The sequence below is a fragment of the Stenella coeruleoalba genome (genome assembly GCF_951394435.1).
Source record: "Stenella coeruleoalba genome assembly, chromosome: 10".
Taxonomy (NCBI): domain Eukaryota; kingdom Metazoa; phylum Chordata; class Mammalia; order Artiodactyla; family Delphinidae; genus Stenella; species Stenella coeruleoalba.
This window is the reverse complement of record NC_137156.1, coordinates 44,128,521-44,147,092: the sequence shown is the minus strand read 5'-3', so window position 1 is coordinate 44,147,092 and position 18,572 is coordinate 44,128,521. Positions and strand designations below refer to the sequence as shown.

At 34.9% G+C, this 18,572-nt stretch overlaps 1 protein-coding gene across 2 annotated transcripts in view; it reads left to right on the top strand.

Annotated features, from left to right (window-relative positions):
* The window catches only part of BMP5 (bone morphogenetic protein 5), a gene marked incomplete at both ends in the record, with an annotated part of 116,995 nt that overhangs the window by 77,980 nt on the left and 20,443 nt on the right, over positions 1 to 18,572 (top strand). For both annotated transcript variants that reach the window (XM_079933906.1, XM_079933905.1), the window contains one exon: positions 1,807 to 1,955. In XM_079933906.1, the coding sequence (XP_079790032.1) occupies positions 1,807 to 1,955 (149 nt within the window). The remainder of the gene's footprint in view (positions 1 to 1,806; positions 1,956 to 18,572) is intronic.

Here is an 18,572-nt window from a genome sequence, read left to right as displayed (position 1 = left end):
CCTGTCGTATGTCTGCGGTGACTCAAACTGATTCCTGTATTGGATGTGAAAAAGTGTCTGTAACCCTCCTTTGGTAATCACTATGATTAAAATTGTGAAGGAGAATTAAAGCTGCATATTTTGGTGTACGGTAGCTGGACAATATAATTGATCATAAAACATTAATTTTAAGTTCTCTAGGTTAATGGAAGAATGGTATAAATCAAGTTTAATTAAAGAAATGGAGCGGTACCTTCTAAAATATTGACTGATATTCTTTACTTCTGCTATAGTTCAGTTTTCAATTATAGATTTTTTTCTAAGAAAATAATAAATATGCATGATTTGATTTTATCCAAAATTAGTTTTTTACATTTTGTAATCCACCTTTAAAGTGACTTCTAAGATACAGATAGATGGAAAATACAGTAGAATAGTATTTAACATAGCTTATTATGACAAAGCTCTGATCTTCCTCATATGAATAATATGCTGTCAGATTCAGCACAATCATAAAATGCATAATAGTGTATTTCTATTCTACTTTGATGGAGTTCCATTGTTTTTACCATCAACCTATCTGAGCCTTAATTTCATCAATATAAAAATCTATTGTAAAGATTAAATGTCACATAGAGAACAGGCCTGTGGTTGCCAAGGGAGAGGGGTGTGGGGGGGGGAATGGATTGGGAGTTTGGGATTAGCAGATGCAAACTATTATATATAGAATGGATAAACAACAAAGTCCTACTGTATAACACAGGGAACTATATTCAATATCCTGTGATAAACTATAATGGAAAAGAATATGAAAAAGGATGTGTATACATATATGTATAACTGAATCATGTTTTTGTACAGCAGAAATTAACACAACACTGTAAATCAACTATACTTCAATAAAACAAATTAAAATAATGACTAAACATCAAAAAGATGTAGCACTTAGCTCAGAAGCTGCCTGTAGTAAGGATATAATAAATAAAATAATTCATTATAGTTTGACAAATACTCATACATTTGTAAATTTAATACTAAAGTTAAGATTGATAAATGTTAATAACAGTAACACTGTGGAGATTATCCTAAAACATACAAGTTTATATGCATAGGTACTACTGTCCCCAGGGGACTTGTGCACAAAGAAAGTGTTAAAGTGAGTCAGGGAAGAGCCATAGCTCAATCTATGGGATTTCTCCCTTAATCCAGTGGTATACTTGGTGACCCTCTCTTGGCCTCTGGGATCCATAAAATAATTAATTATATAATAAAAATAGAAAATGAAATAAAAATGAAAAATATATGTAATAAAAATGGAAAAAAGTATAATGAAAGTGGTAAACAAAAGGAAAACTCCCTCTAAAACAGAGGCTTGCATCACAGCCTGCCTGCCCTCCATCTCCTTGGAGAATCCACATCCGTCCAGACTGGAGCAGCTACTTTCACTTCTGTCTCTATTCAGTTTAACCCTTGCTTGTGTACTTGCCAGTGTACTGCTACTTATAGGTAATGGTTTGGGAAAACACTGATTATCAGGGACGAAACCAAGACCACTAAGTCCCTTTGTAAAGGAAACTTGACAGTGAAGAGCAGGCAAATGGAAATTACTGTCAGATATTCCTAATCTGCACCAGGTTTGGGCTGAGATTCCAGCAATAAAAGGTTCTGTATCTTATTACTCATCACTTGAGTCCTTTGTTCCTCTTATCCTTTAATGAACTCCTGTTATTGTAAGAATGCTTTTGCAGTGTTTTCACTTAAGTGTAGGAAATGATGATCTTCATTCAAACCTGTAACTCTTTTTTGCTGTTCTCTTTCTTCTTTTAGGGATGCAGATCTGTTCTTGTTAGACACAAGAAAGGCCCAAGCTCTAGATGTGGGTTGGCTTGTCTTTGATATCACTGTGACCAGCAATCATTGGGTGATTAATCCACAGAACAATTTGGGCTTACAACTCTGTGCAGAAACAGGAGATGGTAAGCACTGAATTTCATAAATTTTGGGGAGTTCTGGTTTGGACACATTGAGAGTTACAGCTTTTTGTGGGATTTAACCAATGTATATTTTATACACACAATGTGCAAAGTGGTGCATTCTATAAGATAGGGCAATATATTGATTAGTTAACTTATTTATAAACACATTACCGAACGCACGTTTATTGTCAGGCTCTGCAGTGGATGTGGGGGGTAAAGAATTAAGTTCTGTTCCTGCTCTTGCAGTTTTTAGTCTTGTGTTGAAGACATGTATGCAAACAAGTAGAACAACTGTGATATAACAATACCAAAAGAAAGCGATGTATAAAATGCCATGGATCTATGTCTTGATTTTGTGGTGGTTACACAACTATATAATCTGTAAAAATGTATAAAACTGTACACTAAAGAAGAATGGATATTACCATATTCAAAGTATGTCTCAAAAACCTGATTTATAAAAAGAAATATATATCAAAATAGATGATAGGGAAACAGACAAAGGACCTACCATAATACAGAGGAGGATGGGGATGGAACAAAAGAGTCATAAAAAACTGCAGAAAATGATACTGAGTTAGGTCTTAACATATTATAATATTTGGTCAAAGTCAACAGCTCCAGAATCACTTCTGGGAGGGATCTGTTGACTGAAAAAAAAAAAAAAAGCACAACCTAAAAGTTGAGAGTTATATTTTACTTGGTGGACAAAACTGGGGACTTAAGCCCAGGACACAGCCTCTCAGATAGCTCTAAAGGAGAGCTCCAAAGAGGTAGGGGAGGAGCCAGGATATACAGGAGTTTTTACAACAAAGACCAGGTAGTCAGAACATCAAAAGATTATTGTTAATTAAAGAAAACCAGGCATCTCAAGTTAAGAGATTTATATATGGGAAGATGCAAGAGTCTGAAATCATTCCTTTGATATGCATCTCAGCTGTCTGGGGTCAGTATCATGTGCTTTCTCATCCTGAGTCTCCTCAGGGTGCACCATCAGGGAGCAGCTGCAGTGGCTGATGGTTTGATGGTGGGCATCCTGTTTCCACTCCAACTTCCTTCAGGGCTCACCATTGGGGTGGCTGCAGCTTGTTGGCTGCAACATCCTTTGTTTACTGATATGGCAGGTGTCATTCTTAGTCCACAGGTCTATAGGAAATCTTTTTTGAGAAGCTCCAGATGTTATTCTTACGCTCAGAAATGCTCACCGAGTAGCGATGTACTGTGTGCTTGGCTTGATGCTGGAGATAAAATAGTGAGCAAGTACAGAGATGGCTTCACGAGGCTTGCAGTTGAGTGAGGCATGAGGTAGTCAGCACATAATATTATTGAATGCACTTCGCTACACACTAAGAGTCCAATGGACTCTGAGTGCAGAACAGTGAGCAAATTCGAGCTACAGTCTTTTAAAGATCAGGAAGCTGTATCTAGGGGAAGAAATTGGAGGGCCCTATACTATTTAGTTCTAACTTGCTTTCAAGTCATCCTTTTCTCTCTGAGAACTACTTTATATTTTGTTTATCCTTTTCCTTTGATTGATTTCTCTTATATTTTAGGGGTAATTTTACTTTAAATGACATATTATTTATGTGATTTTTTGGAGCCTAAAATAAACTAACATTTCACTTCTTTCAAAGTTTTCCAAATTCTTTTTTTAAAAGTTAGGTTTGAGATACACAGCCTTTTGTTGCTCTTCTTTGGTTCTTTAATATTGTCTGATATGAAAATATTAAAATGATTAAATATGCTAGACAAGCTGGCCTTTTGTATTTAAGCCAGAGCAGACAGATCACTTTTTATTTGCAACAATGGAATCTGAATATGCTTACTTCTCAGCAAAAGTAATTGGAAGTCGTGAAAAAATGAAACTCAGGAAAGTCTCCTTTCAAATTCATTTGTTGACTATTATTCATTTATTCATTTGTTCGACATAAAATCTTCGAGTGTCTATTCATGCAAGACAAAGTGTTAAGGAGACAATGACCTGGGAGACAGACAAATATAGCTACTTAAGAAAGACTAAAGTGCCCTAAATCCTAAAAATAGTGATATAATCAAGACACTATAGGAAACGTAAGGAGATGGTTAAGTCCAAATGGAGCCAAAGAACTGTGGTCCATGTAACTTCTGGGCTAGGTCAGCTGGGTAAGATTTCAAGAAATAAAGATGAGGAGGGAGAGGGTGTGGTGGTAAGAAAGGAGGAGAGAGGTAGTTCCTGGATGAGGAAACAATGTGAGTAAATACATAGAACGGCAAAAAGGCATGGTGTTGTCTAGAACATTCTGCAGTCCAGATTTGGCTAGAACAGCTTTCATGTATAAATATGATTGCAGATGCTATTAGGAAAGTGATTTGGAGACAAATGATGGAAGGCACATGACATCTAATTTATGTGTATATTCTTGTAACTTGACCACAGGTCATTAAAGAACTAGACTTGCTGCTTTAATCGATCAGAGTAACACTTTCATGATTACATATTTGAATGAATATCCATTTCATAAGGTCATGGATGTGTATTTCTGGTTCACAATGGTACCCTTGGTACTTGGCACCGTGCAGGTTGTAGGTATTAAAAACATGTTTTGAATGATTGTTGAATGAGTTTGTGACTTAAAAGGCTCTTATGGACCACCTGTCATTGAACATGTTACTCCTTTTTTTTTTAATTGATAGTGGATTTACAATGTTGTGTTAGTTTCTGGTGTTCAGTAAAGTGATTCAGTTATATATATATACTTTTTCATATTCTTTTCCATTATGGTTTATTACAGGATATAGAATATAGTTCCCTGTGCTATACAGCAGGATCTTGTTGTTTATCTATTTTACATATATGAACATGTTACTTTTTTTTTTTTTTTTTGCGGTACGCGGGCCTCTCACTGTTGTGGCCTCTCCCGTTGCGGAGCACAGGCTCCGGACACGCAGGCTCAGTGGCCATGGCTCACGGGCCCAGCCGCTCCGCGGCATGTGGGATCCTCCCGGACCAGTGCACGAACCCGTGTCCCCTGCATTGGCAGGCAGACTCTCAACCACTGTGCCACCAGGGAAGCCCGAACATGTTACTCTTAAGAAGACATTCCAAACTGTAAATTGGGGTGATTATTAACCAAACCAATTTGGTGTAACACTGAATTTTATACCACAAACCATGGTACAGATTAAAATCGTTTCAATCATAAGGTGAGGAGAAAGTCAGTGATATAAGTTATTAAATTTTGTTTATCTTGCTTCCACAAAGAAAAAATAGCTAAGAGATCTAAATATATTTGGAAATCAAAAGACTGTTGAAATCAAAAGTAGCATCATGATTCCTCAGAGGACCTGTGGAAAGTACGTCCGTTTGTAAAATATTCTTTTTAGAAATTTGATAAGTGAACTGCCATGGATTTGGCAGGAGAGTTTAAGGATAGTCTATTGATTTTTTTCATGCAGAATAGATAATTCTCTGAGTTCCAAATGTCTGTTTCAGCTAAATAAAGCAAACATATGAGCAAGCAAATGGAAAGGAAACATTGCTGCTTCTTAACGGCAAAATCTAGAAATTCCATACAAGTGGTTGTATCCAATTGTGCTAAATCAGTTTCAGAGTTTTCTAACACTCCCTCATGGTGGTTAATAACCCTCTATGATAAAATAGGTACTCTTTTTTTAGCAGCAAATGAGTAGATTTAGGTCTGTCTTATAATTTAAGATGTTCAGTTCCCTAAATTATAAACATACATTAATTACCTGGCTTGTTAGATCCTTATTAAAATTGTTAATAAAACTACAGTAATTGGTATCATATCCTATATATATATTTATATCCTATATATATATCTACTATACATATGTCCTATATATATATATATATATATATACACATACACAGAGTTTATTACCCAGATAGCAATTTAATCTAGCTTTTAAGACTTGGGTTTTCTCCCCAAACAGTGTAATTTTCCATTGTTTGATGCTTTATATAGTTTAAACCTTCCAAGTAAATTAATTCATTTTTTTCAAATTTGGGTTTATAGAATAATTTAGAGATGGAAAAACAAAGATAGTATTTTTGGGATCATTAGAATGTCTTTTTAAAAACCCTATGTTTTCAGACATTTTAGGTTTGGCAATACTCAGAGTAAATTTTGCCAATGACTTTTTCCTTTCTATTCAAACCCACTTATATGTCAAGGAAAATTCAATCCGTATGTTTCTGATTCATTTGTATTCAAGTCATCAAAATGTTGTTTTGTCAGAGTATTGTTCAATGTCCAAGAAACAGTATAAGGTTCTTTTTTAATAAGACTCTAAAATCCGTTTTTCTTTGGACAAAGTTGTGGCGTAATTTCCAAGCGTATCAAGGTAAAAATTCAGATTTAAAGTCAGAGATTTCAAAGTTTCACTAAATTTTGTAGCCAAATCAAGAAAGAAAAAAAGATTTCAGAGGTATGAAACTATCAAATTAAATTCATTATCATTAATGCTTAAATATAATATAAAGAAATTTATAGTTATTGTTATAACTTAGAGTTTAAGGTTTTGATACTTAATTTAAATAAAGAGAATAAAGGAATAGAATTGATCCCTCCATTTTGGAAATATAAATTCTAAGAGAAATCGTTAGGAAAACTAGATTCAAATCTTGGCTCTGACAAAATACTTTACATTTTAGCCATAGCGTTAATTAAATGAGTGTAATGGTAATTACCTTCCAAGGACAGTGTGAGACTATATTAAGCAATAGTACCCGGAACATGGTGAGACAGGAATAAAGGTGTTTGAGTTGAACTGAAAGAGAAAATGCATAGAGAATTAACTCTACATGGTACTCCTTAAATTAGGATCACTTCTTTCATTGTGGAGATTTTACAGATGATTTAATAAGACTTCAGATAAATTCACAAATGATAGTCCACCGGAGAGAGGTAAGATTGTTGATATATGTTCTTAAATCTTGAGTTGGAAGCATAGTGTATAGTTATGTTATTAGGCGCAAGTCTAATAATTTTGGTTGATGAAATGATTATTGGTAGGAAGCTTTTAAATACCTCTGATCTAGGGTATGAAGCCAACAGAAATGAACATTCAGAGATATGTGTCATGATCAATTGATTGCTTATATTGGCTAGGTCTTCATAGGCACTGGAGAATATCAAATTATTAGTACTTAATATGGTAGTTTTCTTGAGGCCCAACAATTTTATTCTTATAAAAAAGTGACATGATTATTTTTGAGATAACTAACTGCATCAATGAATATAAGGATAACGACCCTTGTTATAGGGTAATATATGAGGATAATTGATTAAAGGCTGGCGTACATAACTATCAGAAAAAATTTTCAACCCAGAGATGCCTCAGTGTAAATTACTATCATTTGGCTTCATAAACCTATTAGCAAACATTACACATCAACATGGCTTCTTACAAGCAGTAGTTTAATGCTCATAGAAAACATGGTTAAAAATCATTGATCGTCTTTTTTAAAGTGTGGGACCCAAGAACTCCTAATATATGTTGTGCTAACTTTTTTAGCAAATTGCATAAAATCCCCACTACATAAGTGATATTTCCCATAAAAAAAATCAGAAAATGAAGATACTCTATGAATTGATTGGAAACACATCATAGAAGACCTCTTTGAAAGTCAAGGAAACAAACCATTGTAATTATTGCCTCCTCAGGATATAGCCCGTGTTGGTTAGCAGCTATATTTCCCAGACATTGTAAAGGGGTAAAGTTATAGCTTTTTATTTATTTTTTTGCTTGTTAGTACACAAAAGTTTTCTTCCTTCCATTTTTAGAAATTATATATGTACATAAATATATTGATATTTCAGAGCTTTTCTAAAAGCACCAACAATTTCATCCTCTTTTATTTCCACCAACATTATTATTCAAATTATAAAAAGGGTCTTAACTTCAGTTATCAGTACAATTAAACTGAAAGTGAGTATTTTAAAACTTTTATTACCCAGGGTTTTGCCATGTTCTCTACCTTTCCACTTGGAATTTTGGGGCTCATTCTTGCAAATTGACAACTGCCACACCTACATTAATAAGAAATGGGATTAGGTTTTCTTTTTCTACAACCTTGAACTGTTGCTTATTTCTATTGTTCCTTATTATGTGAAGAGTAGTTTAAAGCACTGATAAAATTTTTCTCCAAAATTGCAATATGCTGTGGTAGCTTCTAAATATGCTGTCTTAAATCAGATTTTTCAAAAATTCCATGACATCTTTCGAATTACAGAATATATACTCCTAATTAGAAAAATCTAGTTTATAATCTAAAGTCCTCATGTCATTATATATTAAATTAATATGTGAGTTACTAACTTGATATTCTTTTACTTTTATTAAATGTGAGCATCTGTCTGAGAGAGATGAGGAGTTCTTAATGAGATATCTGCTTAAATTTAGTTAAGTCCTGGAATCTGCTGCTTTTCAATGCAAGTATCTGATTAAATAAGTTTGCTGTGTTATCCTCAGATTCCCAAACACAGTCTTTTTTAACTCGGGGGAAAATTTTCCAAATTAAGCCCTTGTGTTGTCAGATGACTATTTATCTGTCTCAAGGGTCAAATGATCTATGTGGCTGGTTAATCTGAATATCAGCTGACATAGTGCTAATAAGTAGCAGAAGAAATTCAGAGATCAAGGGTGATATTTTTCTTTTTGTCCGGCTGTTTTGACTACAGTTTCTCATTATTATGTATCTCAGTTCAAAAAGTTGAATTATGTCCACTTATCGGAGGATCTCTTAAATATTTTGAGATTTGATAATATTCTCTTCCCTTATCTGAACTTTATCTTTTAAAGCAATTAAGTCTTTTTTGTTCATAAAACCATATGGCTCCCTGTTGCTGAATTTATGGTGCTGACAATTGGTTTCAAACAAATAAATGAGAGTCTCTACTTCCAAGAAACTGCAAAAATCGCATATCTTGCTAAATGTTCTGATAGGAAAAAGGAACATATACTCCTATGTTTGTTTTACATAAATATTAGTATAAATGAAGTACTTCTTTATGTTTAATGCTGAGGATAATTAGAGTATACCTGCTTGACTTTTGGATGAATATTTAAGAATAAATTAGGAGGACAGTTGAAGAATAGTTATCTTCAAATACTTAAATAAATACAGTGAATAAGTAAAATTAAATTTTCCCTGTAGTCCAGAAATTAAATCAATGTGTGAAAAGGGCAGATTGAAGGCATAAGAATAAAGTGCCTAAGACCTGGGAGTTAATGGCTATGTAATTATTTGTATTGTGAGGGAATGAGCTCGTGTGACTAGAAGAATTCACCATTTATTTGACCTTTTGTCCGGGGATTATTATATTGCCTGTGATAATTTCTCAGGTAATTTTAATTTATATATTTACACTTTAAGCATTATACACATATAAATATTATATTCAGAGAGGGTACCATGAATAGATATGTACCATCTTAAGGAGCTTGGTATTAAATAGTTTCATTCAAACCAAAACTTAAGATATTATATAAAATCAGAGATGGAGAAATGGATAAAGGGAAGTAAGAAATATTAGACATCTTTTGGGGTAAATGTGTGTGTGTGTTTGTGTGCGTGGGTGTATACAAAGAGGGGTAATACCCAGGCATAAACAAATTCCCAACTGATCATGTGAAGGATCAGATAAGTTCATAGCTGAACATCTATAATTATTAAGGTGTCTAGAGAGCTCTTATTACAACATTTAAGTATAATTATATTTTCTTTTTCTTTAAGTGCCACAATATATTTTTCAGTATCATAACGAAATGTAAAACTTAATCTAAATTTCTCCAGAACGTTTTAAAATGGCTTCTGTTTCTATCATATTTCTATAGAATTTTAAAAACACTAAAACATAAATAAATCTATGGCAATATGTCAGTTTCTAAGAAAGTCTTTTTTTTTTTTTTTTGATATGAATCAAGCCATAAGAGAGATTTAAAAGATAGCTAAGCAAAACAACCGCCTTGGTCATTTTATGTGAATGATTCAGAAGAGTTTCCACTGAGAAGAATTCCTGTATCTTTATGGTAAAAATGACTAGATTTCTACTGAAAATAAATATGCCATAGATTTCCTCTGGGGTTTAAGATCAGTATTTGTTAATTTTCCAAACCCACGTAAGCTGTGACTTATGGATTTTCTAACTTGTGTAATATCTTAAAGCACATCAGAGAACATAGATCCTTCCAGTGTGCTCAGATTTTTGCTCCTTTCCCACTGCATAAAAATGAGCAAAATCATCAATATGCCTTTCATGGCTAGAGAACTAAACATAAATATAGGAGCACTGTTAAATTTCTACTTTGTTCAACCTAAGTTCTTATTAATTCTCTTAGTCATATACGATTTTTATAAACTATACTTTATGTATTTCAAACTCACTCAACTTAGCAAAAATTATTTTCTGTCTATACAAATAGCTGCTTTTTTTAAACCCTGATTTTGGCAGTACTTTTTTTTTCTTCCATGCTAATATTTCGTATTTTTTAGTTTTCATGATTAATTCAGGTTTTATTTGCTAGGTTCATCTGTAGTTCATATAAAATAAATATTCAAACCATGTATTTGCTGTGGTGGTCAATCAAAATAATATTAATAACTAACGGGACCTAATATTTCCTGAGCGTATTAGATGCCAGTCATTTGGTGAGCTTTTTAAGTGGAATGTCTACTTTATCTTTACTATTTTCCCATTTTGTACACAAGGAAACAGCCTTAGAAAGCTCAAGAATCTTACCCTTGAACCTAAAAATGATGTGTTTTCCAGATCTTCCAGATCCAGATCTTATACACTATGACTCTCACAAATGATATGAATTTTATATAAATTCCAAACTGAAAAAAGTTAATGCATTTTTATAATTTCCAAACAGGACATGCTATTAATAATGATTGTTATAGAACAAAATTGAACTTTATGTTGGATCTGTTGGTAATTACCTTTGGGTTTTTATATTTTCTGTCTGGAATTTAACTGTGATCTGACCCACAACAGGTGACAGCATTTTTACCATATTTTTTTGTTTTTTTAAAATCTAACTACTTCAGTATTTCTTTTAGCTCCTTACACAATTATCATTAATTTGATAAATTTATAGACTGAAAAGAAGAAAGAAAGTAACTATTTTCCTTCCAGTGATCAGCTTCAACATGTAATTAAATTTAGCCAAATTTAATTTATTTTGAATTCTGTAATGAATGTCCCCCTCCTTTTGTGCCCTGTGTCGCTCACTAATGTATTTTGCTAGGTTCTCCTTCTCTGTTTTCTCTCCTCTGTTTTACTGTCTTTAATCCACACTCCCCATCATAGAATCCTCATGTCTACCTCCCCCACCATCCTTTGTAAGTGTCAACCGGTACTCAAGTTTGTAGTTTCAATCACGGTGCAGCAAACTGCATGCTAGTCAAGCATGCAGTTTCCAAAACATATTAATTGATTATTTTGCAAAAAGTCTGGATGAAATTCTTCCTTTCTCTCATCTCGCCATTCCCCCTTCCCAGCATCAAGGCTGAAGGTGACCTGGTATTATTCCAGCCCTAAAGAGGACTCCCTGAATTGTATTTTTGGGAGCACATATTGAGGTAATTTTTTCCTCAAAAAATTGAAAAGAAAAATCTCTGGGAAATAAAACACATTTTTAATTTTTCACTGTGTTTAGCTTTGCTTTTTAACTTTGTTTCCCTATGAGCAGAGGGTGAGCCATAACTGCTTTGCTAAAACTTCATATTTTGAACAAAATGGTTTGAATGTAATTTACAGATGCCTTAGTTCTTTAGAAAATGAAGAATCACGATGCTGGTTTCTTTTTAAATATCTATATCCATTTTGTTATCTCTATTGTATTTTTCTCTGGTTGGTACTCTGAAATGGGCGTCCAGAGCCTAGTTTAATTTTGTATAATGATTGGTAGAGAGAAAATGGTTTTTCTTTAAAAATAGATTTGACTATAGAATATAATCAGTAATAAATTGGAAAACTTGGATTTGCTGTTTTACTATGTCTATTATATATACAATGTTTTAAAACCAGGTTTTAAAGGCAACTTCCTTGTTTTAAGTTATAATATGTTTACATTTGAATGAGAGCCATTTGGTAAACATCATTTGCTTATCCAAATTTTAGCATCACAACCTAAAAACATACATGAAAAAGAATTTTGAAATCAATGATTTAAAGTAAGCGGATAAAACAGGAGTTAGTCCTCCTTCATTATCTGGTGAAAGAGGTATTTTACCATTTTTTAGATTTCCCTTAATGAAAAGGGATATGGAAGTGTTTGGCGACATCTGTATTTCTGTTTTGGATTTTCCCTAATTCAAAACAGTAACTGTGGAGCACCCATCTTGCCAAACAAATCCCAAGGTCAGAAACATATTCCAGTTTTTGTTGTTTGTTATATTCTCTATTCTAGGCTCTAACTCTGCTTTGACTAATGATATGAGGGGTAAATATGTTCATGGTAGTATTGATTTGGGGCCATGCAGAATATGAGATTCTCTGTATTCTCATCGTTCAGAGTTAACTCCGTCTCTTTCATTGTTCTTTCCCCTATAAGTTTAACATCGCTGAACATATTTCTTAAAGACATATTGCAGAACAAGGGCAGTGCTGGTTTTGCTTCATGAGTACAGAGCACAATGGGAAGAAGAGAGAGCCTTTAGTCTTTTAAGGCATCAGCAGTCACTGGTGCTGAGGCTAAACTTTGACTCAACTGGTGTAGACTCACAGGGACAAAGGAAAACCAAAACAAACCAAAGCATCTACCCACCAAAGCCAACGGTATATATTACAAGTGGGGATCAAAACTTGAAATTAGATGGAAAATACCTTGATAGGGAAATTACATGTCTCAGCTCCTTGAACATGGATTCCAACTTCTCTGTAGTCGAACTTGTCAAGTTTCAATTTGAGGGAAATGGAAAGTAGGGGGGGACCACCTGTGTTGTCATGGTTGGAAGGAGTGTTGAATGGTCTTCCCACTTATGAAGGAAAGTCTGACCTTAAACATCACAAAACCAGCAGCTACCACAGTGTCCTTGACAAACACAATATGTGTATAACTGCCAGACCCAGGAGATGGATGGATTCCTCCAATCTTTTCAAGGTGGGGAGCAGAGACCCAACAGGAAAGCATCAGCCCTAAACAATCTCTAACAAAGGGGAACTCTGTGTACTTAAAGGAATAGGGTAGTACTTAGGGTCGACAGGGCTGAGTTAAAAGCATGACCCTTGTCTGAGCCTTATTTTATTCATTTTAAAAATGTAACCATTGTTTTTTGGGGAGGAGTACATAAGATGATGTATGTAAAACAACTGATAAATTACCAAGCTTCAAAATGGCAGCTGTTGCTTCTTTCTTAACTTCAGAAGGACTGAACTGGCTCACCTTCCCAAATCCCAATTTCCCTGATGCTTTTGAAAGGCTTGCTTCTTATGACTTTTGGGTACCAGCTCTATTTATGAGTGGAGGTATTCAGATGATTTCTCTGTGCGGTGATAAACTGATCGAAACATGATAGTTCTATTTAGGCTGTGAGATCAGATTTGCTTCTGACCCATGCTGACCAAAAGATAAACACCTGGGAACCCAACTGTTATTTTGCATGTGGACAGGTCAGAAGGATGCTTTTGCTCTGGGCTCCACCATGAAATCATAGTGGCGTGAGGTCTCACTTGGTCCCTTATGTGGGGCAGGCCAGCTCACATTCTGCTGTTGCCAGAGACATGAGAAAAAGTGAAGAAAGATTCTGCTTCTCTTTGCTCAGAAGAATGTTTTGTGATCCAATCTTCATATGTGAAGGAAAGAACTAAGTCCCAAATGTCTTAATTCCACTTTTTTTTCTTTTTTTGGCAAAAAGTAGACACTTATCATGGTATATACATTACGTATTCAGTATCAGGCCTTCACTATGTATTTTGGAAAACACATTTAATTCCTTTCACTCTTTCTCTTTATTAAGTGTCAAAATGATTTATTTCTCCTCCATTTTGGTAGTCCTTGACTATTCTAAAGATTCTAGACATAGCTTATGATCATTTCACAGGTTCATGTATCAAATTGAAAGGGAAGGTCAAACATTTAATGAACTATGTTTTTCTGTATGATAAAAGTTCTTTTTGAATAATATATCATATAAGCTGGTAAAAAAGAATGTTTCCTTTAGACACTCATAAATTTCCCAAGTAACTGCATTAAGTTCGTTGCAAAGTCTACTTTAATCCACTAGAGATAAAATGCAGAGTCTGAAATTAATTTCACTGCTATGAAACAAACTCAAATGCGTTTGACGTCTAAAAGCTTTTCTTCATTGATATCTTAACACGTAAAAATAGTTTTTGAAGACGTTTTGGTTGATTTCTGCTGAAACCCTGCTTTCATTATAGTTTTATTTAACTCCCCTGTGATTTTAAAGGAAAGAAGTATATGTGTGTGTGTACACATTTTTTTACTTTAAGAAGTCACATAATAACTGGAAAAGAGACTAAAAATAATTCACTCTTCCCATGGTTTTGTGAAAAGAATTTTTCTGCTTTCTTAAAATAAATGAGACCTGTAAGATCAACAGCTAACCAATCTTTTGGGGGCATGTGACAGATGATGTCTGTAAAACTCATAGGGCCTCAGGGGAAAGGCTCTCTATATAAAGAGAGGAGCTATTAAAAAGTAAGTAAGTGCTTATGTGAAGGTGAACTACAATTCCTAGTCTGAGATTCATATTTCCACTAGCTGAAAATAGGGTCCCGGTAAAAAGCATTTGTGGGACTTGTCACGCCTGAGACAGTAAGCCTCCACATTTCAGACCACATCCCATGGAAGGAGACTAATCCTTTTCCATCATCTCAGCCCCACCCTCCGTTCAATAAAAAATTTGAATATTCTGGAAAGCTTCCCCAACAAGGCCTAAACCTCTGGCCCTTCTCCTTTATGTTTCTTGGCCTTTCTTCCTCCAAGCAACCCCCCACCCCACCTTTCAGAAGTTTCTTGAGCTACAGTTCTCAACTATTTGCATTTTCCCCCCATCACGCTTTGAACCATCATACCCGTGTTTCTGACCAAATATCCCAATTTCTTTACTAATCCCCATGACTTTCTCAGACGGCAGGGCATGAGAATCCCTTCTATAAACATTTTAGAAAGAACGGAAACTCTTTAAAAAATCTCTTCCTCCTTTAAACTTTATCCTTCCCATACTCCAATCCTAGAGGAAAATGAATTTCTTCTATTGCAGTGTTACCAGGAATTTACCAGGAATTGTAACTACATTTCTTGTCTGCAGATAATACTCAACCCCCCATTCATGTTAGCACGTCAGGACATGGTCCCCTGTTGCCCTCTGTGGATGTCATACCCCCAATGTTTCTTCTCTATCATCAGCTACAGAATCTTATCCTTATTCACACATGTTATTACACTTGACCCTTCTTTTGTTTTTGATACTTTTTATTTTTATTATTTATTTTATTATATTTTTGGCCGTTCGGGTCTTAGTTGCGGCACATGGGATCTTCATTGAGGCACGCGGGATCTTTTGTTGTGGCAATGGGCTTCTCTCCAGTTGTGGAGTGCAAGTTTTTCTCTCTCTAGTTGTGGTGTGCAGGTTCCACAGTGTGTGGGCTCTGTAGTTCGTGGCATGCAGGTTCTCTAGTTGAGGTGCATGAGCTCAGTAGTTGTGGTGTGTGGACATAGTTGTCCCTCAGTTGTCCCTCGGCATGTGGGATCTTAGTTCCCTGACCAGGGATTGAACCTGTGTCCCCTGCACTGTAAAGCAGATTCTTTACCACTGGACCACCAGGGAAGTCCTGTTACTTTTTAATAATGACTGTATAATTGTCAACATATAATTATATAGAACAAAGTGGTTATTTTTTAATTTACTCTTTTAAATGTTGGGATAAAGAAGAAAATGAAAAGATCTAGCAAAGAAATTGCATGATGAGCCTGGCTTGTTAAACAGAAGCCCAGAATCACCATGAAGAATCACTAAAAAAAAAATGTAACTACCTTGTACTCTGAAGTTCAATACCAATATATTTTTTAACCAGTACCACATTACTGGGAGTTTTCAGTATCACTGAAATAGTTTAAAATCCCAGCTTTTCATTGTTTTCGTTTGAGATTGTAAGGCAATGTAAACCATCTTAAAATCAGGAAAATTCTGAGCAGGAATGTAAAATTTTATTTATGATACTTCAAATATCTGGCAGTAGGTCTGTGCTTTTACTATAAAACTAGAAACTATGCAAATTTTTCATCAAAGTATGACATAGTTGAAATTCATAGCAAGATTACAATTTGCTTAATTTAAGATTTCACTGAGTTAAAACGTATATGGAATTTAAGTAGACAAAATTCTATCTCCCCCACATTCCTTAAAATCTGATATAAAAATGATTTAGTCTATATGCCGGGTAGAGAATTCTGCACATTTTAAATCATCTGTTTCTAAAAAGGGTATGATTCCAGTATAATTTAGAGCCACGGAAACTATAATTTAAGAGTACCAGAATCAGATTTAATCACAGATTGAAACTAAGCAAAGAGCAAGAGAATATGTGAATGAGAAACAGCGCAGTGATTTGTTTTCTGTGAACTAGTCCACAAAGGATGCTGTAAGCGTCTTTTGAAAAGGTAATTTGTGCACAACTTTCATCACAGGTGTTTTGGGTTAAGTGTTCAATACTGTGGATTTATAGGAAAGAAAACAGTGGAATTTATGCTAACATCTTATAGTGATATCAACGTTTAGACTCTGATAAATCCTCAAGTGAATGTTTTTCAAATTGTGTATTCTGGAAGGAAACTAAATGCTCATATTTGGAACCACTTGTCCTTATAACATCAACATGTCTCTAAAGAGCTGTTTTGTCAGAGGCTCCTTTAATAACCCTGTTTTTAAAGAAATAAACATTTTGAAAGTCACATTTTCCAAAAAGAATGGTCTGAAATACAAAACTAGTGAGTTGGGGATGGCTCTTTGGCTTGCCAGCCTACTGTCTTGATGATTCTAAATTTGAAAATAGTTAGTTATGTCCTTAGGCAGATGTGAATACAATACCCTGACCCCCAGGCTTATATAAAGTCATAAGGATCAGAGGAGAAGGTCTGGATGTCTTGAATCCATCTTCAGTTATGGCAAAATGTGTAAGTCAAAGCGCCAGCCTCACATACTATCTTCTTGATACCTGTGTGAAAAGAATAGTTATTTCTTTAGATGATACCATCCTAACCCCACCTTTATTCATTCTGTAGTTAATAAAACTGAGAAATGCCCATATATTTGCTTCTCAAATTGCTTCTCTTCCCTCAGTACCTGTTGAGTAATTTCGAGATGAAAACAAGATGGCCAGGATAGGAATAGTTCTAAAAAACATTCACATGGAAAGATTTAATGGGCATTCTTTTCATAAATGCAAGAGATGATACCTCTGCCCGTATCAAACTCTAGACTCCTATATTTTTTCTCATCACCCTTTTATTTTATGATTCAAGAATTCTGTGATACAGAAACCTGGGATAATTGGGCACCATGTTTCTTTGGGTCCAGCTGTCATCAGTGAAATCACTGGAATGCTGGTATATCCTTCAAAGAAACTTTTCTATCTCCTCTCCCATTTGTGTGGGAGATCCCATGTGTATTTAAACTTGAATTGACTCCCAGCAATCAAGTTCTTCTCCCTCTCTTGCTCTCACCCCACCCATTTAGCAGATCACTACCCTTCCCTCTTCCTAGTGTATAATGTCAGATGTGACACAAGGGAAGTGTCCTCTTATTCTAGGACCATTTCATCCCATCATTTGCCCTGCCTCTCACTTTGGGACAGTTTTTTATCCACCTTAAAACTCCCAATGCCATGAAATTGCTGCTTTGCTTGCCTTTGAACTGCTACCACTCTCTGAAGCTGATGCTGGTACAGGAACTCATCTTGGACCTACCTACATTCTGGTGCTGCCATCTTGTACCATTGTGGAGCTACTTGGAAGCCACTCTTCTGAAGTAGGAAGAATCTTTGGCCACCACTTGTATCACACCATTAACCAAACTCCAAAGTAAGGCTCCCTTGCCCTCCCAGGATTTTACAGGGACTTTGGGTAAAAATAGGTCTGTTAGATTTTCTTGAATCCCCTGGTTCTTAAGAAGTTAATCATGCAAACATTGGAGCAAGGCCAGAAGGAACACTGAGTTACAGACTCAAAATCCCTGCTTCCTTATACTCACTGGGACATTGTTCTGAATCTGTACTCTAGGGGTTCACCTGTTCCTTCCGATGAGTTCTCTCCCTTCAGGTTTTTCTATTCTCTTCCTAATATATGCCTGGTGAATTTAGCTTACCCATGTTCTAGCTATGCCTAAACTTGTCTGAATCTTAAAATGATTAAGCTTGGATTCCAGCTGGTGTCCCTTATCACCCTTTTATTTTAATGCTCTTTTTATTACCCCAGGTTATGTTTATTTCCACTGTATATTCTTTTTTATTTTTTCAGTTATACATATGTATATTTATTCTTTTTCATCCTTTTCCATTATGGTTTATCACAGGATACAGAATATCGTTCCCTGTGCTATGCAGTAAGATTTTGTTGTTTATCCATCCTATATATAATAGT